Source organism: Rhipicephalus microplus, chromosome 9, assembly GCF_043290135.1.
Source record: "Rhipicephalus microplus isolate Deutch F79 chromosome 9, USDA_Rmic, whole genome shotgun sequence".
Classification (NCBI taxonomy): Eukaryota; Metazoa; Arthropoda; class Arachnida; order Ixodida; family Ixodidae; genus Rhipicephalus; species Rhipicephalus microplus.
In genome coordinates, this window is record NC_134708.1 from 92,894,499 (window position 1) to 92,920,553 (window position 26,055).

The following is a 26,055-nucleotide window of genomic DNA, read 5'->3' on the forward strand; positions in this document are numbered from 1 at the left end:
GGTATCCATACACGACGGCGAAGGGCCACAGTCTCTACGACGAAACAATGGACGCAGGTTACCAATTGCTAAACGACCCCAACGCACCTACGAGAAACGGAACGTCGTCGCAGCGAGACACAAACCCGGACCTCGCTTTCATAAGCACGGCCTCAGCACTGCGTGGAGTCACCTGGCGGAACACCGGGGAGACGTTTGGAAGTGACCACTGCATACTCGAAATTACAGTACCCATCGCAGAGAACACGCAAAGAGCACAGCAACAGCAAATCATCGACTGGCACGTGTACAGAAAGAAATTAGAAGACAACGTTACGGAAACCATTGAAAATATAGAAGCATGGACCAACATGTTGAACGCCACGACCAAAGACGCCACTCAGACGGTAGAAGTGGCGCCGGAGGCAACGATGCTGGACAGCAGACTAGCGCACCTCATGGAAGCCCGCAACTCGCTGATACGGCGCTGGAAACGTCAACGCCACAACAGAAAGCTACGCAAACGTATAGCACAACTCAAAAGAGACATCGAGCATCACAGCGCAGTCCTCTGCAGACAGCAGTGGCACGCGGTGTGTCAAGAAGCGGACGGTCAACTACACAAAGGCAAGACGTGGTGCCTGCTATGCCACTTGCTCAACGATCAGACAACCAAGGGAGCTCAGCATTACATGCTCAACAAGACAATTCACAAAGCCGTCAAAGAAATGGGAGAGGCTGAGGTGCAACGATGCCTGGACGCCAAGTATCTCCCCGTAACGCCAACGGACCCACTCCCCAGCTACGAAGGGGCAACCAACGAGAGACTAGATGCCGACATCGAAGAATGGGAAGTGCGAGCGGTTCTACAAACAATCAACTTTAAATCAGCATCCGGACCGGACCACGTCACCAACAAGGCATTGAGGAACTTGAACGACACGGTAATCGAAGCCCTCACCTAGTACTACAACCAGTGCTGGCGGATGGGCGAGCTACCGCAACAATGGAAGACCGCGAAAACGGTCCTGATCCCCAAACCGGGCAAACCACCCAGCATAGACAACCTGAGACCCATCTCTCTAGCGTCGTGCGTGGGCAAGGTGCTTGAACACGTCCTACCCAACAGATGGCAACGTTACTTGGAAGAATCTAACATATATCCACATACAATGCTGGGGTTCCGGGCCAAACTGTGTACCCAGGACGCCATGCTGTTGCTCAAGAACGAAATCGTGGACAGACACTTTCCCACTTTGGATAACAGAGCGGTGCTCGGACTGGATCTCAAAAGAGCATTCGACAACGTACACCACTTGGCCGTCCTTCGGCAGGTGTCCCACTTCAACATGGGGGAGAGGACGTTCGCTTACATCAAAGATTTCCTGACCAACCACACCACGCGGCTTGTGGCAGGAGAACTACAACTACCGTTCAAGCAGCTGGGGAGCACGGGGACACCGCAGGGCTCGGTGATCTCGCCTCTGTTGTTCAACCTTGTCATGATAGGCGTTGCAAGAACAGTGGAACGCGTTAGAAACATCAAGTACACGATTTACGCGGACGACATCACGCTGTGGTCAACGGGAGGAAGCGACAGCCAGATCGAGGCAGTCCTCCAAGAAGCCGTCGCCGCCGTAGAAGAACACCTACGACCCACCGGACTCAAATGTTCACCAACCAAGTCGGAACTGCTAGTGATCTCACCGCGAAGTGCGCGACGCCCTACAACGCAGAACATCAACGTGGTAACCCAAGACGGAACGCCGATACCGCACGTGCAGACGCTCAGAGTTTTGGGGCTGCACCTCCAGGACTTGAACCGCAACAACGTGACGGTACAGAAGCTCCACGCAAAGCTCTCGCTGGCCACCCGCCAACTCAAGAAGGTGGCCACAAGGTACCAGGGCATGCGAGAAGACAGTCTACTACGACTCACCCAGTCGTTTGCAGTCAGCCACATCTCTTACGTAGCGTCGTTCCACAATTTTAAAGCGGCGGAGAAAATCAAGATTGACGCGATGATCAGAAAGGCGTACAAGATAGCCCTGGGCTTATTATATCCCCACACCAACACAGAACGCATGCTTGCGTTGGGCGTTCACAACACGCTAGAAGAAATCGCAGAAGCCCAGCGAACGGCGCAGTATCACCGCCTGTCCCAGACCAGGACGGGAAGAACGATACTACAGCTCATCGGAATCAACGCGCCAGCGACGACTCCGGAGGTAGCAAAGCAGCTACCCCGGGACGTTCTCCGAAGACTGAGGGTTCCACCCTTACCGAAGCACATGCAACCACAAGTGCACCAAGAAAGAAGAACGGCGAAAGCCAAGGCCCTCACAAAAGGTCACGCCAACAATTCGCGCGCGTACTACGAGGACGTGGCGAAGTATCCCCACCGGCCAAACACGTACGCAGCAGCAGTCATCGCAGCAGACACTGCAGTACTCACAACGTCGGGAAGCATACGGTGCAAGTCGCCCACGCAAGCCGAGGAGTTTGCAATCGCGCTGGCACTAGCGATCCCGGATTGCCGCACGGTCCTCAGCGACTCGAAGACGGCAATAGCCAACTTTGCTACAAACAATGTCTATGGAACCACTGCAAGAGTATGTTCTACTATAGCAAGACCGAAAACCAACGTTACCGTCAAGCGGTTCCCTGCGCACGCCGGGGAGCTGGACGTGGGCCGGAACCGCAACGTCGTTGCGGCCTCGGAGCCGCAACGACCCGATGCCGAAGACGGAGAGTATTTTATCACAACCTACGCCGACGTTCTGCAGTGGTACAGAACGAGCAGACGCCTCTACCCACCGCCTTACCGAGACCTACAACGCAGAGAAGCAGCCACACTACGGCAGCTGCAAGTACAAGCAATGTGGACCCCCGTCTGGGCAAAGCACGTTTGCCCGGAGGTTTACACCACTGATGTATGCCAACACTGCAAGAAGGCGTGAGCCACCCAGAGACACCTCCTTTGGGACTGTGCACCACCGCCGGGTAACCAAGAAGTAATGCCAACTGCCATAAGCAGCAAAATCAGCCGAGAGCCAGGCAATCAAAGAGACGTGGTCCAGCACGTGCTTAGCATCCTAGAACGCCAGCGGCTGAAAGCGGCGCCCCCACGGGTTTGACTCGAGTAGGTTGCTGCTCCGGGACGTCCGAGCACTCTAGTGTCTCGCTTTAATCCCCCTACCCCTTCCCCCTATATACCGGATCGTCAATAAAGTTGTTTCACTCACTCACCCAGCTGAAAGAGGTGCTTTCTTTCGTCAGGCGCGTGAGTGGCTCTGCAATGCGTGCGAAGTTTGCGACGAAGCACCGGTAGTATGCGCGCAGTCCGAGAAACCTTTGCACACCCTTCTTATCTTTCGGCCTCGGGAAGTTCGCAATGGCTGATGTTTTTGCCGGGTCAAGAAAGACTCCCGCGGCGTTCATAACATGACCTAAGAAATTGAGTTCCTCGCACGCGAAACGGCAGTTCTCAGGCTTCAGTGTTAACCCCGACGTACGAATGGCCTGGAGTACAGACTCCAGCCTTGTGAGGTGTTCGTCAAAAGTCCGGGCGAATACGACAACGTCGTCGAGGTATACGAGGCAAGTGTGCCACTTCAGGCCTGCTAGCACAGTGTCTATGACTCTCTGAAACGTTGCGGGCGCCGTGCACAGCCCAAACGGCATCACCTTGAACTCGTATAGACCGTCCGGGGTTATAAATGCAGTCTTCTCTCGGTCTCTCTCGTCCACTTCAATTTGCCAGTAGCCGGTCTTCAGTTCCATGGATGAGAAGTACTTGGCGTGGCAGAGGTGGTCGAGGGTGTCGTCGATTCGTCGCAAGGGGTAAACGTCCTTTTTGGTGATTTTGTTTAGTCTTCGGTAGTCGACGCAGAATCTTAAAGTGCCATCTTTTTTCTTCACGAGTACAACCGGCGCAGCCCACGGACTTTTTGATGGCTGTATTATGTCGTCGCTGAGCATGTCATCAACTTGAGTCCGGATAGCTTCGCGCTCGTGTGAAGAAACGCGGTACGGTGACTGTCTGGTAGGTCGGGCTCCATCTTCGGTTATTATCCGGTGCTTCGCCAAAGGTGTCTGACGTAACTTCGAGTTCGAGAAAAAACACTCGCTGTAGCGACGGAGCAACTCCAGTAATCTGTCCCGATTTTCTTGCGACAGTGCCGGGTTCACGTCGAAAGGATGTGGCAGCCTGGAAGCATCTGCGCGTGCGCGTTCAAAGGTGGCGACCGCGATCACTTGACTCGCTTCTTGCGTTTCTTCGAGGAACGCAATTGCAGCGGCCTTGTTTAGATGCTGGTACTCCTCGGTGAAATTGGTGACCAAAACGTGGGATCTGCGTTGCTTAAACCGCGCAATGCCTCTTGCGACAGACACACCGCGGTCTAGAAGCAACCTGTGGTCAGTCTCCACGATAGCGTCGACGTCAGGAGCAGCACCTTCACAATAGACGGCGATCATCAAGCTTGCACGGGGGGGCAGGATGACGTGATCGTCGGCGATCCTTACAGCAGCACGGTGTCCGAGGTTCGTCTGCGGCGTCGTGGAGTGATCGGAAGAAAACTTTATCGACCTGGTCTGCAGATCAATTATTGCGCCATTGCCCGTCAAAAGTCCATTCCGACAATTACGTCGCGAGAGAAGTTAGGCAAAATGACGAACTCCGAAGGGTACGTAGTGCCATCTATGGTGACGCGCGATGTGCACATTCCACTTGGGGTCACGAGGTGGCCTCCTGCTGTGCGTATGTGCGGACCGTCCCATCTGGTCGTAACTTTCTTTAGCTTGGACGCGAATGACCCGCTCATGACCGAGTAGTCGGCTCCCGTGTCGATGAGGGCGACTACGTCAAGGCCGTCGATGGACAACTGGACGTCGGATGCCGCTTTCCTCGAATTTCGCGTGCGTCGGGGCGTCGTATCGCGGCTTGCACGTGTTGATGGTCGGGCACTATGCGTCGTCATTGTCGTCTTCTCAGCGGCAGGCTTCGTCATTTCGGGTACGCGTCGTGCAGCGTAGCTGTCGTCGTTTTCGGTGGTCTCGTCAGGGTGTCGTCGGGTCGTCGGGATGAGGGCATGTCGTGAGTCACGGTCTTGCGCCGATGGAAGGTTTTCATTTTCTCGCCGTTGTGCAACTTCACCTCCAGAAGCTGCTGCTTTTAGTTTCCCCCTCGTGGGCTGGGGGACCTTCCACGGGCGACGTCAGCATGGCTGCGACGGTTGGGGGATTGGTATGGGTAGGACGACAGCGAATGGTTGAAACGAGATGGTCCACGGCTGGTGTTCGACAGGTATTCTTCGATCTCAAATGGACGCTGGCCGGCTCGCGGGCCGGGTGTGTCGACGGAGAACCCACGCAAACCCAGCCTCTTGAACGGGCAGCGGCGGTAGACGTGGTCGGCCTCTCCGCAGTGGTAGCACAGCGGACGATTATCTGGCGTTCGCCACACCTCGGTCTTCCTGGGTGCCTGGTTTCGGGTTACAGGGGGTCGGGCGGGCGACATTGGGTGGCGGTACGGCGGGGCCTCTTGATAACGGGTTGGGACGGGTCGGGGTCGACGAGCAGCAGCGGAGTAGGTCATCGCTTGTGGTTCGCAAGATGCTTCCGATGGCATGGAATTCCCCTGTGCTTGCTGAACCTCCTCGCGGACGACGTCGGTGAGGGAGGCGACTTGGGGCTGCGGCGTTGCTGGGAACAATTTCCTTAGTTCCTTAGTTCCTCGCGAACGACGGTGCGGATGGTCTCCCGCAAGTCTTCCATCGCCAATCCAGGGGCGTTTACCGGGCTCACCGAAAGGGTGTTGAGTGGTCTATCGTATTGCCGCGAGCGCATATCCAAGGTCCTCTCGATCATCGAAGCCTCGGTGACGAACTCAGCGATGGTCTTAGGGGGGTTGCGGATGAGTCCAGCGAGGAGCTCTTGTTTAACTCCCCGCATCAGAAAGCGCACCATCTTCTCTTCTGCCATTTCGGGGTCAGCTCTCCGGAACAGCATCTTCATCTCCTCAGCAAACAGTACAACACCTTCGTTAGGGTGTTGCATTCGCGTCTCCAACAAAAGGGCGACTCGTTTTTTCCGCACAACCGTAGCGAATGTTTTGAGGAATTCGCTCCTAAAGACAGTCCAGTCGGTTAGGGAGCCTTCATGGTTCTCAAATCACTTCCGAGCTGCATCCTCCAAATAGAAGAAGACATAACGAAACGTTTCTTCGTCATCCCACCTGTTAAAGATGCGGATGCGCTCCAGCTTCTCTAGCCACTCTTCCGGGTCTTCACCAGGAGATCCTCGGAATAATGGGGGCTCACGAGGTTGTTGCAGAACGACGGGAGGGTTGGTAGCGCTGGTCATTATTCCTGCGTTGATCATCGTGGTTTTTACGTCTTCTTCCCTTTTTTTATCCGGGAGCAGTCCAAACTCTGGCTGAAGGCCTTGCTGTCGGCGGCTGACACGAGTTGGGCGTGTTTGTCGGCTTGGCAATGGCTTGGGGTTCATGTACCCCGCACCTCCACCAGATGTCACGCAGCAAAGGATGACGCAGTTGTCTATGAGGAAAACAAGTTTATTGGAGCGAACCTGTGCTCCCCTAACAACTGAAAAAATACACAGGCGGCGAAGCAGCGGCCAGCAAATCGACGGGCACGCTAGTGAGCGTCGGCGATCGAATGACGCGGAATCGGCTGTGCGGGAATTTATATTCCTCGGCGCGAGGGTTTCTCGAATAGTCGAATTGTATCGAGAACGCCGTGATAGCGTTTGTTAGAAACGCTGTTCGTTCGAACTGCGCTTCTAACAAACAACGCTTGAAGTGTTGTTTCTATCGAACAACGCCTGAAGCGTTGTTCGATAGCGTTTGTTCGAAACGCTGTGGTAGCGTTTGTTCGAAACGCTGTGAAAATGGTGATAGCACCGGCCGGCGCAGCCAGGCTGAAAAAAAACGCAAATAAACAAACCCAATGCATGGTTCGCGGTAATATTATGAACGAGAGCATCGACACCGTGATCATTACTGAGACGCGATTACCAGAAATGGACATTCCATTCACCATGGAAGAACTGGAAGGTGCGTTAGTCGCTTCTAAACGCATGTCATCGCCAGGTCCTGATGGTATTACTTATAGTGCGTTGGGACACCTTGGACAAAAAGCCAGAAAAGAACTTTTAACATGCTTCAACAACTCCTGGCTCAGCGGCAGTGTTCCCCGAGAATGGAAAATAAGTCGATTAATATCACTTTTGAAATCGGGAAAATCACCATTGGACTTGACAGCGTATGGCCCTATTGCCCTCGCAAGCTGCCTCGGAAAAGTGATGGAAAGAATGGTTCTACTTCGTCTCGAGTGGTACTTGGAACGATACACCAAACACCCTTCTTGCATGGTAGGTTTTTGTCGGGGCCGCTCCTCCATCAACTGTGTCCTTGACCTATCGACATTTGTTCAGCAAGAAAACAGTCGCAAGTGCATATCAGTGGCACTCTTTCTTGACGTGAAGGGTGCATATGATAATGTAGCTCACGATGCCATGCTCACTTCTCTGGCAGCAATGGGCATTGGTGGACGAATGTTTCAATGGATAAAAGATTGTATAACTGGCAGAAGTTTCTTTGTGCAAACATATGAGGGTACAACTGCTGAACATTACACCTACTGCGGAGTACTTCAGGGAGGGGTTTTAAGCCCCACATTGTTCAATGTTGCCCTTGTTCGTCTGGTGAGGGTTCTGCCAAAGTCGGTGTGCCTATCCATATACGCCGATTATATTTGCCTCTGGAGTGCTGCAGATACTCGCCCTCAGGTGCGTGCACGTATACAGCGGGCAGCAACCCTCACAACAGCCTACCTTCAGAAACAAGGCCTAACTATATCAACTGTAAAGTGCGCGTTGATGGCGTTTACACGCAAGCCAATGACGCCATACCCTGTTTACATCAATAGGCAGAGTGTCAAATATGCACGGACGCATCGTTTCCTGAGCATAATAATCGACAGAAGTCTTTCGTGGAGCCTGCATTGTGCGTACTTGAAGAAAAGATTGCTATCTATTGTTCATATAATGAAATTCATGTGCGGGAAAGCATGGGGAACTTCTGTGGCCTCCATGCTACAGCTGTACAGGGCCCTATTTCTGGGTCTGTTGCGCTACAGCTTGCCGGTACTGACTAACACTTGCAAATCCAATACTCATTCATTGGAGAGTTTGCAGGGTCAGGCACTGCGTATCTGCCTAGCACTGCCCCGATGTGCTTCTACTTATGCCACAACCATGGTGTCCAAAGACCATCCGGTCAGGACATATAGAGTCGTGGATTGCCTCAGAGCGCACATTCGACATGCTAGCCGTGTCCCCGACCACCACTTGGTCCTTCTGCCCTCTGGAAGACCACGTGCTACGTTTTCAGACGTCATTGCCAAACACCTAAGCAGCATTCCATCAGGATATACGCCAGCTGCGAGAATGGCATGTTCTTTGTGGTGCCTCGACCAGCCGCAAGCACGTCTAGAAATTCTGGGAATCAAAAAGAAAAGCAATCACTCCAGAGTAGCATTGAAGCAAGCAACACTGCTATTATTGCATGAGTTGTACTTAGACAGAACGCAAATATACACTGATGGGTCCGTCTCTTCAAGCAGCTCATCAGGTGCCGCTGTAATTCCGGCTGCAGCAATGACAATCAAGTTTAAGTTATCGCATATGACTACATCTACGGCATCAGAGCTTGCTTCTATAAGGGCAGCTTTACAATATCTCGTTCAAGAACGTCCAGCAAAATGGGTCATATTCTATGATTCGAAGGCAGCGCTTCAGAGTTTGCAGTTTGCCATGCGTAGGAAGAGTCGTGAACAATTGGTACAAGAAATAAGACATTGCCATCGTGAAGCTCTAACACGAGGGCATAATATTATATATCAATGGCTGCCTGGACACATCGGTATTACCGGAAATCAATTAGCCGATGATGCAGCCCACTAAGCCCATGAAGGAACCCGTGTAGTCCCGATTCCTCTATCAAGAAATGATGCAGCAAGACAACTTTACCTGCTGGCTCGATATCTCACACGCACGTTCTGATCGTCTATCAGCTTCCAAAGGTGTCAATTTTATGAACTGGATCCTTCGCTCAAGCTAAAGCTACCATCACAACTTTCCCGCTCCGATGCGACACTGTTATGCCGCCTTTGGTTGGGTGTTGCATTTACAGAGGCCTACTCCTTTCGCATTGGTATGGTAGACACTCCTACATGCGACTACTGCGGATCTGAAGAGACCATCGAACGTGTCCTGTGAAGCTGCGCTTGCTACGACACACAGCGATGCCAGCTCCGGATGGTTTTGAATCAACTTGACCCCGGACCATTTTGTGTGCAGAAGATACTAGGATCTTGGGTATCTGCCTCAGTTGCGCAGAAAGCGACTAAAGCACTGCTACTTTACTTAAAGTCAACAAATCTGAGCGACCGCCTGTAGACTGTGTGTGCTCCCCTAGTGTGCTCGTGATTGTGTGTACCTTCTCATCTCTCTGCAACGTCTTTTCTCCCCTTCATCTCTTCCCCAGTGAAGGGTAGCAAACCGGATGTGCGTCTGGTTAACCTCCCTGACTTTCTTTGCATCTTTATCTCTCTCTCTATCTCTCTAGGCAATAAACTTGTTGAGGTATAAATATTGTTATAATCGTGATTTTAATTGTGCACCTGTGTGTAGCAGTAGGTCAGGGGTTGAGGGAGAAGAGGAGAAAAACATCCCTTGAGTTCAGTCAATTCTCGTTCGATCCCCCAGAGTTGGTCTGGGGGGTTTATTGTCCTAAACCCACCATGAGAGCCACCATAGTGGAGGGCTCTGAAAATTTCACCCAACGGCGGTTCTTGAACGTACACTCAAATCTGAGCACACGGCCCTACAGCATCTTTGTCTCCGTCGAAAATGGAGCCGCCGCAGCCGAGATTCATTGCACAGACCTGTGGGTCAGCAGCCGAGTACCTAAGCTACTGGACCATCGTGGTGGGGCCGCCAGATTTAACAGACAACAAACAAACGAACGATAGATACAACCTTGGTTCCTACACAATACCGCTGAGACTCCCGCTATGTGACATCTCAATACACCCATTCGTGGGCGTGACAGAGTCTGGTGCACATTCGGGATACACAACGTCGACGTGCCACGGAGGTACAACCATTCGAACATCAACGCAGTCGCCGCCTAGGTGTTCTTTCAACCCCAGACCCAGTGCACGCACGTTCACATACTCAAACTATCATTGTAATATTATTGACAAATTAGAGGGAAAAATTAATATATGAAAGAGGCGGAGAAACTACTAATGCGAACGGAAAACACACCACCGGTAAATATAAGACGTTCGTCATGCACGACCATATACGTGCATGATAAAGTACGGTATTTGTTGAGAGCTTCGCCACGTTCGACGTAGTGTGCTAAAAGGGGTTTCAAATAAATAGGTAAAGAACTTTCGCGGTTTTTTACAAACTAGGGATTTACTGTTAGGCGGCACATGGCAGGTAGAGAGATATATTTGCTTGTGCCATAAATAAATTGGCTAGTACCAAGCGTTACGTAGGGGCGAAACGTGTATTCGTACTAACAAATAACCTTGTTTACCCCACCATGCTGTAAATATTTACTCTTACGAAACGTGCGAGCTCAGCTACCAATGCAGGGGATTGCTTTAATAAAGAAAAAAGAGCCCTCTGGTGCACTATACTCACTTTATATGTACTTTTGTGAAATCTGACCGAGTGAATCAGTGCCATATTACCCCCGGCCATGAATCATAAATACAAACCTGCGGTGTATAATACAAAGACATTGGAGTGGTTATAATTAATACGCGATTACCGCGCCCCGTAGTCGACAACAGCCGACAGCCAAATAACTATAAGGAAGGACTTAGCCACACTGAAAATTGGGGAACTCTAGGTACCCTTTCACGTTAATTAATTACCTAGCAACATAATCCTGCCAATCGAGTGACTCGGCATACGGAAACTTGGCATGTACCACGTCCTCACAATAATTATGAATTTGAAACATTGAAATAGTCTCTACCAAGTGTTATGTATAAATGGAAGTTAACTAATGATAATCTGCGTACTTTCTCTAAGACTGATGTGGCATATTGGGTGTTCTGATTGTGTTTTTCTTGAATGCTGTGTGATTGGTGTTATGGTTACTTTGTTTCATACATTGCTTTGTTATGAATAGTCTTGTATGCATTTCAGAGTTGCTTTTTTATTATTTGCTCTCATAAGCCATACGCGCGTTTCTTTCAGTATTGTCGCTTTCGGTTGTCTAACATTTTTGTAACTTCGTAACTTAGATTTTTTTCTCTGGGTAAATGGTCTAGCCAAGTTGTCACATGCAGCTTTTTTCTGTTCACATCAAACGACGTGTACATTGTTTCATCATGAAGGTAAATAAATAAAATCAGCTCAACTCACCTTACGAACAAACGTAGAAGTTTAATCCCGTACTATCCAAAATCATACAACAATGGCGTCTGAGGCACTAGTCGACAGTTATCCCAAATTAGGCAACAGGTAACCACTACCAGCCAGTATATTTAGGTGGTAGTGTAACCAGTTTACGCTAGAGGACAGAGAAGACACTTTAACCCATGTTATTTGGTGCTAGCCAATATTTCTGCGTGTTGTTAAGGGCAAACCAATGATGTATTGGATGTACACCCCATTTTACGGCATTATGTGAGGGAAAAAACATGGCTACTTCATGCTGTATGCATCTTAGTTTCTTTTTTTATCCATTTTCTGACTCATGAGATTATATTTTGCACTCTTGCATGCATTGAACATTTTGGAATGTTTTTAGATGCGGAAGCATCTTATACACTCGCCTTGTAGTGCGCCGTCCGCGCCGTCCGCGCCGTCCGCACCGCTTCTCGAACATTCGACAGCTGACGCGCGCGCATGCGCCGTCGCGCCGTCGCCCACCATCTGTGCCGCGCGCGCTTCTCCTTCGAGAACATTCGACAGCTGACAGCGCATGCGCCGTCGCGCCGTCGCCATCTGTGCCGCGCGCGCGCTTCTCTTTCGAGAACATTCAACAGCTGACAGTGCATGCGCCGTAGCGCTGTATATATACTCAAGGTCGGCGCTCGCTCGCTCAGTTGCCGCTCGTCGGTTGGTTTGTACGGCGCGTCGACGTCCAAGGTCGCGGTGAAATGAATTCCAACGAATCCACAAACACAATGATCGACGTCCCTTCGACCAGCGCCGTCCTTTCGCATACGTGTGTACGTGTTCACTCATTTAACACCCCCTCCTACAACCACGTTAACCAATTTAGCCATCGACCCAAGTAAGTCGCAATTTAACACCCCATTTCACAACCACGTTAACCAATTTAGCCATCGACCCAAGTAAGTCGCACTTTAACACCCCGTTAACCAATTATATGCTCCGCATCCTCCTCAGTGTTCCCCCGAGGGAAGCTGCGGGCAATTTTTAACTCGTACACGTTCATCAGCTGAAATTTACTTGACAGTTGTCGGAGTCATAACCTGTGGGTCGTTAAAAGATTGCGAGTAGGATCAATCCGCTTGGTTATTTGGCATCAAACTGTATTATTTCGAACATACTGTATCGAGTGCATGTTTGAAATAAAGAGAGCACATTCTTCATTCACATATCGCGACAGGCATTAGCTGTGTCATTTTCTTTCATTCCAGTCAGCATGGCTTCCAGAAGGGCCTTTTCTGTCACACTCCACTGCTATTTGTTCACTAACGACACCAGTTGCATCCTTGATACTGAGAGCCCCGTTGACGCACTGTTTTGACCTTGAAAAAAGCTTTTGGTAAAATGCCCCACAACCGCTTATTCCTAAAACTGTCGCGCCTAAACTTTCATCATCTCATTTTTCAATTATTACGTGACTTTCTCTCCAACCGCAAACAATTCGTATACGTCCACGAACACTCCTTTTTTCTTGCTCCAGTTATATCCAGGGTTCCTCAAAGCACAGTCTTTTTGTGCCTCCTCTACCTCATTTACATTGTTGCTCTTCCACTCAAGATTTCTTCTGGAATTCTATTGTTTCCTGACGATTGTTGTTGCGTGCTATACTGCGTAATTAACAATAATAATAATGTTTTATGCTTATAATCTCACCTCACGGAAATTGAAGATTGGTGTCAGAGCTGGCTAACGTAAATAAACACATCCAAAACCTGTATTCTCACTTTTCATCGATATAAGTAATACCCTGCTCGTGATAAGATTACATGTTACCCTTCAATGTGTTCTGGCAACACTACAGATATTTAGGAAATAGTCTCAATAGTAACTAACATGGCACTACCACATAACCAGTATAGCAATTCTGCTAGTTGTGTTCTTTCTCTCTTGCGTCGTATTAACTGATTAGCACCCCCATAGTCTAACTTCCAATCTACTGGTCTTTCGTCAGGCCAAAAGTTGAATACGCGTGTGCCCTGTGGTACCCATACCACCATAACAACATCACCATGCTTGAGTCATTACAGAGCCGTGCTGTGCGTTTTAGATTTTTCAGACTATTTCCTTAACTCTAGTTCCTCAAAACTCAAATCCAAAGCAAACCTTCTCAGTTTTTATCTCGCCGTCGAGTCACCCACCTTTCTCTCTTTCACCAGTCATTTTTCAACCTGACATCAAAGAACTGAAATGGCTTTTTCCCAAATGCCGCGCTTCAATCCGACCCAACCATGATCAAACCTTTCATAGAAGAACTGTTGTGGTATATATGCCCGCCCCTCATGTAAAAACCCCTTCCTTTAGGGGGCTTTGCGGTATAATAAAGAAAAAAAATATTATTCACCAATTTTTTCACTTCTCAGCTTATCTGCTGTGCCATAACAGCTCATCACACGAGGTTCATAGTTTAACACAGCCAACAAACTTTGTAAGCTCTACTTTGCCTTTCTAAACTCGCCATAACTCCCCTGTAAGGCACCCGGAAGTCTCCCGTTCTGACCTTGATATTTATAAGTTTAGAAATGGTGTTACAGTGATAGACTTTTAGGGCATTTGTGAACTCTATTCACCACTAAGAAAAGGCTTGCAAATGTTTATAATTTTATTTCTTTCGTTTTTCAGACACCTTCAAAAGAACGGAAAACTTACTTTTTATGTCATTTGACCAATCCTGCGGCGTTTTCAAGGTCCAGTCACTATTAGAATGTACGTGCTTTCAATTCATTCTCACGCTCTAAAAAGATCTCATAAGTCGCTGTTCTAAATTACAACTTCAGAAGAAAATACAAGCTCCACCTATAGCCAACACTGCCTCACCGGGAAAGGTTTTGCATAAGCGTGCCATCCAATTATTTTCGCTCAATTCAATGACATGAATACCCTTTCGCGTATTTAGGATAGTTCGTGCTCCCATGTGGATGTCCCTCGTTCATGTTGCCAGTATTTCAAAAATTGAAAGTCTTAGTTAATATCATCAGGTAATATAACATCAATTTAAAATGAAAACACACAATTTATATAGAAATGAGTGTAATATTTATTATAGGAGTGCACGCACCTTACCAAAGAACAAGTACGTACAGTTATAATACACAGAGGCTTGCGCAAACCTGTTACCTAAGTGGCTGAAAAGCGTTCCGCAGTATTATGCCCCGAGCTTGTAGTTATCATAACGTTGCATCTGAATGTGACAAAGTATGCCTTCGGGAACGCTTGTTCACATAGTATGTTCCCGGAGTGGAGAAGCTGTCTTTCAGAATCATAGAAGTACAGATAGGTGTTTAAAACATAGCCTCCTGAGTTCCTGTGTTTGGGTTCACTGTGACAACACGCCTTACAGTCTTATGATTTGGAAAACTTTCACTAGGACTGATCAGCATCACGTCTTTGGATAAGTACTGCCTCATTGCTTATTGGTCAAAATTTCCGAAGCCCTCCACCTCGGCATCTCTCATAATCAAATAGTGGTTTTGGAACGTTAAACCCCACAAATCAATTATCATTGCTTATGTTCTTCTCGTGTGTCAGTGCTGCCGACTATGAACGCCTAGCTCCCGTACGAAGACTTTTAGACCAATTCTCAAGTTTTTTTTCTCCGTGCTGCTTGCGAAAGTTCAAAGCAGCTGTACCCTTTGCTTTGTTGTCATTTCTTTTGTGCTCCGGTCAATGCTAACAAATATCAAGCTATTTTACAGGTAATCTTGATCCACATTATATGCTTTAAGTGCATAATTGAAAAAGATATCCCAGATGGTCAGAGCATTGCCTGACCTAATCATTTAGAAGTGTTCACTGAGTGCGACACGAACATATACAACATGCTCCAGTTACCTAGAGTAGCTAACACAAAATACCTCTTCACAAAAGCACACCTTTCGAATGATGCTGTGATACACCCGTGCAGGAACGACGTGATTATGGAGTAATTGCAGTACTCCAAAGCACACGAATGAAAGTCCGCTTTGGCAATCAGTGTGATAACTGTCGCGTCCTTCAGCTCATCAGATATTTGCTCATCTGTATCACCAGTGAAAGAAGAGAAAGAATAGTGGTATTGCTGCTCGCGCTCGCTTCATTTGACAGCTGGTCGTCATAATAAAAGTACGGCGTCGTGTTGAAATTCGCTGTGTTCGCAACTCATCGTAGTTTTGGCAGTGCTGAATAACTTCCGCAACTGTTCGCGGGTCTTTTGCCGCCAGCATGTGGAAGGCATCATCTTCGATGCCCTTCAGAATGTGTTTGACCTTGGCTGTTTCAGACATGTCGGGATTGTAGCGACCGCAGAGGCCCACAACGTCCTCGATGTAGAACGTGAAACCCTCTCCAGACAGCTGGGTGCGATCTGGCAAGCGCTGGTCTGCGCGGAGCTTGCGCACTGTTCGGCCAAGCACGACCACGAAAGTGATCATCTTGAAAGTGGCCCAGTCGGTAAACTCAGCTTCTAGGTTCAATATATATATTTATATATATGAAGGATGGTTTGTAGAGGCCGACAAGTAAGAAGTGCTTCATAGAAAAAACATGGCGTATGACAGTCATCATAGCGTCCCACGAGTCGACAGGATGAAGACCTGGCCGCCGCTCATCAGCCTCACATCATTCATGAAGCCACCGCCAATACGTGTGAACTGAATATTGTCACGGGGTCGTGACGTGGCCAAAGACAGGAAACTTCGTGTTGGGATTTAACTGTTTATTTGGGCGAACCTGTGCCCGGTAAAGGGAAAGTCTAATTACAGCAGCAGTCTTGCACAGATAGCAGTCTCGGACTGATAGCGGCGAACGCAGCGTCGGCCTTCGATCAACAACTCACAAGCGGCGAAGCGCGTCGGCATTTAAGCCCAAACTCCATAAGCGCGGAAATGCACGCGACAGCGAAGAGCGACGCTATGAGCGACGAAACAGGGCGTTCGCGCGACGTGTCGCGTGCTCGTTTTCGCGCGATCGCCCGGTTCTCCAGATTTGGAAACCGTCGCTCATCGCCCGGAAGTGCTGGGCTCAAGCAGCCAATAGCGAAAAACCGGAAAAGACGAAGACTACATAGGTGCACGTGATCCTGCCCTAGTCACGTATGCGCAACAAGAAATAACGCAACGTTTATTACGCATGCGCACATAAAAATGCTGCAAGGCAATAATAAACACTTTCCGTTCCATTACACAACAATATATCTTATTGTTTAATTGGAAACCGCTCGCTACGCGGTTTTCTTGGTGCGAGTTGACGGCTTCATGTCAGCAACAGTGGAATTCGCTCGCCGAAGCCGTCGCGTGAATGAGGTTTGCCTGCGCTAGCGACTGATCGCGCGACGCCGATCTACGTCGCGTTGCTCGTCGCTGTCGCGTGCATTTTCGCGCTTATGGAGTTTGGGCTTTATACCCTTGTCGTCGAATGTTCTAGCGTTATCGCTGGCGGTGGCATAGGTTCCAGAACAATCTGTACCGTTCGCACAGTGGGCGTGATCTTATCGAAATGATCTACTACAGTCCGGAACCTTCTCGAAACCTGCAGGCGCGGTTTGCGCCGAGAATCGTGTGGTGTTTCGGAACGATAACAAAAACTTATGAAATGGAACGTGGCATTGCCCCCTCTGAAAAAAAGGCATTGTCCCGATGCTTTAACTAAAGATGAAGGTACAATAATAATGCAAGAAAGTACAATGAATAAATTAGAATACAACAATAATAAAAAAACACTGTTTCAGTTTGTTAACGTGCATGAAAGGCGCGCGACATTGACGACTTCAGGTCGCCATCGGCGTCGTTGAGAGTTCGTGATGCCGTCGGGGACAACCTCGTAATCAAGTGGGCCGAGACGTCGAACCACCTTGTACGGTCCGAAGTACCGTCGGAGAAGCTTTTCACTTAGTCCACGTCGGCGTATCGGCGTCCACACCCAAACACGTTCACCGGGCTGGTATTCCACGAAGCGTCGTCGAAGGTTGTAACGGTGGCTGTCGGTCGTCTGTTGATTCTTGATACGGAGACGCGCAAGTTGTCGGGCTTCTTCGGCTGGTTGAAGGTACTCGCTCACATCGAGGTTTTCTTCGTCGGTGACATTGGGTAACATGGCATCGAGCGTCGTTGCCGGGCTCTTTCCGTAGACCAATTTGTATGGAGATATCTGCGTCGTCTCCTGCACCGTCGTGTTGTATGCGAAGGTCACATACGGAAGAATGGAGTCCCACGTCTTGTGTTCGACATCGACGTACAATGACAGCGTGTCGGTGATCGTCTTGTTAAGCCGCTCGGTAAGGCCGTTGGTCTGTGGGTAGTACGCTGTCGTCCGGTGGTGGTTTCTTTGGCTGTATGCCAAGATCGCTTGAATTAAGTCGGCAGTGATTGCCGTTCCTCTGTCGGTGATAAGGACCTCCGGGGCGCCGTGACGTAGAACGATATTTTCGACGAAAAACTTAGCTACCTCGGATGCACTGCCTTTTGGCAGGGCTTTTGTCTCGGCGTAGCGGGTGAGGTAGTCGGTAGCTACCACGATCCACTTGTTTCCGAAAGCCAACGTCGGGAACGGCCCCAGTAGGTCCATACCAATCTGCTGGAAAGGTCGGCAAGGTGGGTCAATTGGCTGCAAGGTTCCGCTGGCCTTGTCGACGGTGTCTTGCGTCGCTGACAGTCCCGGCATGTCCTCACATAACGAGTGACGTCGGTGGTAAGACGTGGCCAGTAGTACCTTTCTTGTATCCTCGCGAGCGTGCGGGAAACACCGAGGTGCCCTGCCGTCGGATCATCGTGCAGGGCCTGCAGGAGTTCTGGTCGCAGAGCTGAAGGCACCACAAGGAGGTACTTAGCTCGAAGCGGTGAAAAGTTCTTCTTTTGTAGAAGACCGTTTCGTAGAAAGAATGACGCAAGTGCGTGCTTGAATACCTTCGGGACTTCGGCGGTCCTGCCTTCGAGGTATTCTACTAGGGCTTTAAGTTCCGGGTCGGCCCGCTGTCGTTCAGCGAAGTCGTCGGTAGTTATCGTTCCCAAAAAGTAGTCGTCATCCGAGTCGTCGGGTAGCGGTTGGTCGACACGCGCACGAGAGAGACAGCGTCAGAGTGTTTTTTGCCGGACTTGTAAATGACAGTAATGTCATATTCTTGAAGTCTCAGGCTCCATCGTGCGAGGCGACCTGAAGGGTCCTTCAAGGTGGCTAGCCAACACAAGGCGTGGTGGTCGCTCACAACTTTGAAGGGCCTGCCGTAGAGGTAGGGGCGAAATTTTGACGTAGCCCAGATGATGGCGAGGCACTCCTTTTGTGTTGTGGAATAATTTGCTTCTGCTTTGGATAGCGATCGGGTGGCGTAACTAGTAACCCTTTCAAGTCCGTCAGCCCTCTGCACAAGAACGGTGCCAAGACCTACGCTGCTTGCGTCAGTATGTATTTCTGTCTCGGCGAATTCGTCGAAACGGGCAAGTAACGCAGGCGTCCGGAGGCGATGTTTAAGCTCCTGGAAAGCGTGTTCCTGTGGCGTTTCCCACTTGAACTCCGAGTCGGTCTTGGTAAGGTTAGTGAGAGGATCGGCGATGCGGGCGAAGTTTTTCACGAACCGCCTATAATAGGCCCACAGTCCCAGAAATCGGCGCACGGCCTTCTTGTCAGTGGGCGGCGGGAAGTCGCGAATGGCGGCTGTTTTCCGTGGATCGGGACGAACTCCAGACTTGCTGATAACGTGCCCCAGAAACAAGAGCTCCTCATACGCAAATCTGCACTTTTCTGGCTTCAGTGTGAGTCCGGACGTCTTGATGGCTTGAAGTACAGCTTCAAGGCGCCGAAGATGCTCGTCGAAACTCGAGGAAAACACGACGACGTCGTCCAGGTACACAAGGCAAGTCTGCCACTTCAATCCTGCCAGTACTGTATCCATAACGCGTTGTAAAGTTGCAGGCGCTGAGCAAAGGCCGAAGGGCATCACCTTAAACTCGAAGAGGCCGTCCGGTGTTATAAACGCCGTCTTCTCTCGGTCTCTTTCGTCGACTTCGATTTGCCAATAGCCATTCTTGAGGTCCATTGACGAGAAGTACTTGGCGTTATGAAGCCGATCAAGTGCGTCGTCTATTCGTGGGAGAGGATACACGTCCTTTCATGTGATTTTGTTCACGCGGCGATAATCGACGCAGAAACGTAGGGTTCCATCCTTTTTCTTCACTAACACCACGTGGGATGCCCATGGACTCTTGGACGGCTGGATAATGTCATCTCGCAGCATTTCATCAACTTGTCTCTTTATTGCCTCACGTTCTCGCGTCGAAACCCTGTACGGACTCTGACGGAGTGGTCTGGCATTTTCTTCGGTTATGATTCGATGTTTTGTGATTGGTGTCTGCCGAATTTTCGATGACGACGAAAAGCAATCTTCGTATTGCAGGAGCAGGGCCTTGAGCTGTTCTTGCTTATCGTTCGGAAGTCTGGGATTGACGTCGAAAGCTATAGAAGGGGCTTGGTTCCTCCGAGCAGGTTCCGCAGAATCGGCGAGGGCGAAAGTACTGGTGGCTTCGACAATTTCTTCGATGTATGCGACCGTTGTTCCTTTGTTCACATGTTTGTACTCATTGCTGAAATTTGTGAGCATAACCGTTGCTTTGCCTCCCCGCAGCTCTGCAATTCCTCTTGCGACGCAAATACTTCGGGTGACCAACAGATGCTGACTGCCTTCAACGACGCCTTCGAAGTCAGGTGATTCAGGAGCGCCAACTGAAATAATGACGCTTGAGCGAGGCGGAATGGTGACTTGTTCTTCCAGCACATTCAAGGCATGGTGTCCAGACGGCGTGCGCGGCGGTAGTGCTTCTTCTGTGGATAACGTTATCGACTTTGTTTTTAGGTTGATGACAGCACCATGGAGGCATAAGAAGTCCATGCCAGGGATGACATCTCTCGAGCAACGCTGTAGGACTACGAAGTCTGTAGGATAAATACGGCCGTTAATGGTGACTCTCGCTGTGCAGATTCCTGCAGGCGCTACGAGATGACCTCCGGCTGTGCGGATTTCAGAGCCTTCCCAAGCTGTCCTAACTTTCTTTAACTTCGTGGCGAACTACCCACTGATGACGGAGTAGTCGGCTCCAGTATCGACGAGAGCGGTCACACTGTGGCCGTCGATAAAAACGTCGAGGTCGCTAGTTCGTCGTCTCGCAATACAGTTAGGGCGTGGCGTCGGGTCACGGCTGCGTCGGCTTGTTCCGCTGCTTCCATGTTGCGTCGTCAGGTCACCTTCGGTAAGTGAGGTTTCGCCGTCAGGGCTTTGCCTGGTTGGCGTTGTGTTCGAAAAGCTCCGTCGTGGCATCGTCGTCGTCGTCGGATCTTCAGTAGTTCGTCGCACAGCAACCGCACCTCCATCGGTTGCTGCCCTTAGTTTGCCGGATACGGGCTAGGAGACCGGCCCCGCGTTGGGCCAGAGTACTGCCGGGGGTGCGGTGACATGCGGCGGCTGGGTGACGGCGAACGGGAAGGACTTCGTGGTGTCCAATGAGTTCCTGCCAGGTAGTCGGCGATGTCACGTGGCCGATCTCCTGGCTGCGGACGCGGTGCATTGACGGCGAAGCCACGTAGTCCCATCTGTCGGTACTGGCAACGGCGGTATGTGTGCCCGGCCTCGCCGCAGTGGTAGCAGAGCGGGCGGTTGTCAGGTGCACGCCAAACGTCCGTTTTCTTCGGTGCACTGCGCTGGCCCGCTGGGGAACGGTAGGACGTCGGTTGGGGTGGTGGCGGCGGTGGCGTCTGGCAACGGAAGTGTGACAGGGCGGCGTTTTGGCGTGGACGGGGAGGAGCGTTGTGGCGCACTGCAGCGGCGTAGCTCATAGGTTCTGGCTCGGGCGGCGGTGTTTCGGGAATTCGAAGCGATTGCCGGACTTCTCGCACAATGTCGGCGATCGAATCCACTTGAGGCTGCGCTGAAGGCAACAGTTTGCGCAGCTCTTCGCGCACGATCGGTCGGATCGTTTCACGCACGTCGTCGGAGTCACTGGCTTGAGCAGCAGCGCATTCCCGAGTCAGGCGACGATTATACTGTCTGGTGCGCATGTCCAGCGTTTCTTCGATGGTGGTCGCCTCGAATACAAATCCTTGGACGGTGTTCGGTGGATTCCTCATTAGTCCCGCGAAGAGCTCCTGTTTGACTCCTCGCATGAGGAAACGAACTTTCTTTTCCTCAGGCATGTCTGGGTCAGCATGACGGAATAGGTGGGTCATCTCCTCTGTGAAAATTCCAACCTTTTCATTTGGTAGCTGAACCCGGGTCTCGAGTAGAGTAGCGGCCCTCTCTTTGCGAGCGACGCTTGCGAACGTTTGCAGAAATGCGCCACAGTAGACATCCCACGTTCGGAGCGTGGACTCCCGATTCTCTAGCCAGGTCCTTGCGGTGTCTTCCAGATAGAAGTACACACGACGGAGCTTTTCTTCGTTGTCCCAGTGGTTGAGGGCGGCCACATGGTCGTATGTTTCTAGCCAGGTTTCCGGGTCTTCAAACGATGAGCCATGGAACGTTGGTGGTTCCCTGGGTTGATGAATGACGATCGCGGGCTGGGACGCTCCGGTTGTCATTGTCGCTGCAGTCAAGGTTATGGTCTTGGTCTTCCGCGCCTTGTCTTGTAGAAGGCCGTACTCCGGTGGGAGACCTTGCTGTCGGCGGCTCGTTCGCTGCTCTTGGTTGGTATCGGTGTCTTCTCCGCGACGGGGGCTGGGTTCACGGCTTGACGGGGGCGTCCGGTACATGAACGAAGCATCACCTCCACCAGATGTCACGGGGTCGTGACGTGGCCAAAGACAGAAAACTTCGTGTTGGGATTTAACTGTTTATTTTGGCGAACCTGTGCCCGGTAAAGGGAAAGTCTAATTACAGCAGCAGTCTTGCACAGATAGCAGTCTCGGACTGATATCGGCGAACGCAGCGTCGGCCTTCGATCAACAACTCACAAGCGGCGAAGCGCGTCGGCATTTATACCCTTGCAGTCGAATGTTCTAGCGTTATCGCTGGCGGTGGAGTAGGTTCCAGAACAATCTGTACCGTTCGCACAGTGGGCGTGATCTTATCGAAATGATCTACTGCAGTCCGGAACCTTCTCGAAACCTGCAGGCGCGGTTTGCGCCGAGAATCGTGTGGTAATTCGGAACGATAACAAAAACTTATGAAATGGAACGTGGCAATATAGACCACAAAAAAGGTAATCTCAGGCGCATGCAGTTACCCGCACCATGACAGAACCATCGACTGATCTTCCCATCCCCAACTACATCGGAGCAGTGGATAATGTACATGTTCAGGACTGATTCGACCTGTTCGAGCCGCACGCTATTGCTCATCGTGGTCGGAACGGGAGATGATTACGAACTGCAGTGACTACGTCACCAGTGAGGCACTTAAATTTTACGTAACCGACATATTCGAGAACGACGAGTCATGGCAAAAGATAAAAGCGGAGATGATAACCCGTTTTAACGACTATGACCAAGACCAACTCATTGCCAACCATCTAGAGACAACCGCACACTATCGTCAATTTCCTATGCAGTCCTCAAGCATTCGAAAGCCCAACAATAATCGACAACTGCAACAAGACGAAGTGGCACATGAGTTTACTTTCAGAAGACCATGCGTGTTTTGAGAAAAACCTAACCATCAAGCGCTCCTTCCTTCTGCATGAAAGTCGGCATTTTGAAAGTGCTCGCTCTAGCATATGACGTGAGACGTTGCTCACTAACCTGATGCTCGCAATTCTTTGTCTCGCATACGCGGTCCACCACGCATTTTTATCACGCGGCCCTTTAAGCGCTCTTATTGCATACCATTTGCCTCATAAGGACGCCGCGACCACGGTAGACGACCTGACGATTAACAAAAATACCCTGTCAAGCCATGCTCTTTCTGGACGGGTTCATTCACCACCGTGCGGCGCACACACACTAGACAGTCGAAATAAAGCAGAAGGCTAAGAGAAATTGAACACCACACAAGATGTGCAAAAGCCCTTCGTAGTGAACACTGCCGAAGAAGCCTCCAAAGACCTTTTCGTCGATTCTAGTGCCCCACCTCCATTTTCTTTTGAGAATCACGACAACCCAACGACTACCCACTACTTATTGGTCACACCAACTATCAGAGAAAAGCAGGCTCGTGTTACTAAAGGACTAACACCTCGTCAGATTCCTCAACATCAGCAGTGCCATCAAGAACTTGAAAATTTCCGTAAACTACGGCAGTTACATCAAGCACTACGACGAACTAATATAAGACCACAAGCAGATTTGCGGCTTAATGATGGTCTTCAGGAACGACACAAACTAAAGAAAAGACCAAGTCTACATCCGAGCCATATTCGTAGAAGGAAACGTCATGGAAGTCTTCTGTACCAGATATCAAGGCATCCTGTACAATCGTACCGACAGAGATATCACCACAGAAAACCACAAAACAGACTGAACGCTACCAGTTGCAAAATGCAGGAACACAGACATCGTATCATCAACTTCGATTCTCGCACACGCCATCTGGAAGCTATGCGTCCATCTCAGCGACGACACAGAATACAGTGCCTGCGACAGATATTCGGCACCTACGACATCCAACCTTCAAAGGCTACAAGGACGTCCAACCTCGTTCGCTCTTCACAGCTGCTGAAGGAGTGTCATGGTTAGTGCAGTTGTGCAAGACGCGGTTATCTTTCCCAGAACGCCACAGTGAGCCTCGCCCACCAGAACTCCTGCGCTAACCGGACTGCTGCACTCTCTCCTGAAGTGTTTGAAAGTTTACAGAACTTCTCTGGAGCATAGAACCAATTATGAAGTTTGACACTTGTGACTTTTTAAAGTTTCCTTGTTTACGTTTTCTTGTTCGTAATTCATGCCTTCTTTCGGGAGGATGGGAAATTGTTAGACGTATGAAACGATGTTTTGTACAGGCCGAGAAGGAAGAAGTGCTTGATAGAATAAACACGGTGTATGAGCCAGGCCGCGTCATAGGTCGCACAGCGTAGGTCGCCAGGATGGCTCCAGAAAAGGAGCCATCCTGGGGACCTATGCACCGGGTAGGATGAGTGGGTTATAGTTCGGTGTCAAGCGATCGACATGAACAGTCTCGCGACCACGACGGCGTCCATCTCTTTGGTTGAACCGACTCAACAATATAGTTAACCGGTGAGGACTGACGTAGGACTTGGTAGGGGCCTTTATACTTCGGCAGTAGCTTGGTAGAAAGACCAGGAGAAGATGAGGGAACGGGAAGCCATACCAACGTGCCAGGCAAATATGACTGCGGGGAGGGGCAGGTTTTCAACGTGACGGTCCTTCTGGTACGTTTAATCGTTTTCTGTTAAGGAACGCGCGAGTTGCCTGAAATTTTCCGCATAGGTGGCGACTTCGGATACCGTTGTGGATTTTGAAGCGTCCGAACGGTACAAGAGAATGGTGTCCAGGAATGAGGAAGGATCGCGACCATAAAGGAGAAAGGATGAAGAGAATCCTGTCGTAGACTGAGTGGTGCTATTGTAAGCGTAAGTAACAAAGGGGAGTTGTGGTCCCAGTTTGTGTGGTCAGCGAACAAGTACATGACAGCATGTCGCCCACGGTGTGGGTAAACCGTTCGGTCATTCTAATCGTTTGCGTATGGTACGCGCTGGTTGTCCGATGCACAACGTGGCATTCACGAAGAAGTGCTTGTACGGCTTCTGAAATTGACATACGTCCGCGGTCGCTGAGTAGCTCACGAGGCGCGCCATGGTGAAGAACAAGATTGTGAAGGCTAAACAAGCCTTCACAATCTTCACGTGATGTGGCCTCTGGCAGCGCAGCAGTTTCAGCATAGCGTGTCAAGTGATCGATAGCGACAACCACCCACCGGTTCCCGTCAGGTGTGTCGGGAAGGTGGACCGTAAGAGTCAATTCCGATGCGGTAAAAAGGTTGAGATGGGCAAGGCAGCGGCTGCAGTTGTCTATTGGCTATGTTTGGTGGGTTTTTTCGGCGTTGACATTTGGAACACGAACGTACGTACTGTTGGACAAATCGGTACATTCCGCGCCAACAGTACCGCAGCCGAAGGCGTGCATAGGTTTTTATCACACTGGCGTGGCCGCATTGAGGATCCGCATGAAATGAGTCGCCATTAGCAGCACGTAGCTGGCGAGGAATCACAAGCAAGCACTTGAGGTTGTCGGAAAGGTAGTTGCGACGTTATAGGAGTACATCACGGATGACTAAATGTCGAGCTGTACGTCGTACTGAAAAATTGGTGATACCTTGGTGTGGCTGAGACAGTACCTTTATCATAGAGACTTATCCAAGCGTTTTGGCGCTGCTCGGAGTGCATGTCAGGGAACCAATGTGCCGCAGCGTCAAAACTGAAAACAGACACACTTCCATGTTCCTGGGGAAGTGGAGAGCGGGAAAGGGCATCGGCATTCTAATGTCGGTGACCGACTTGTAGATCACACGGGCATCGTAGTATTGGAGACGCCATGCCCAATGAGCCAGACGGCCAGACGGGTCTTTTATCGACGATAACCAGCAGAGGGCGTGGTGATCAGTCACGACATGAAATGAACAGCCACAGACGTAGCGTCAAAATTTTGTGATTGCCCAAA

General features: G+C 50.2%; 1 protein-coding gene across 3 annotated transcripts in view; it reads left to right on the forward strand.

Moving 5' to 3' along the window:
• Positions 1-26,055, forward strand: part of LOC119185068 (uncharacterized) — a 70,784-nt gene that overhangs the window by 32,874 nt on the left and 11,855 nt on the right. For all 3 annotated transcript variants that reach the window (XR_012886235.1, XM_075874078.1, XM_075874079.1), the window contains one exon: positions 14,110-14,193. Coding sequence is in view for 2 of the 3 variants with exons in the window: in XM_075874079.1 (XP_075730194.1) it covers positions 14,110-14,193 (84 nt within the window). In the remaining variant the exon portion in view is untranslated. The remainder of the gene's footprint in view (positions 1-14,109; positions 14,194-26,055) is intronic.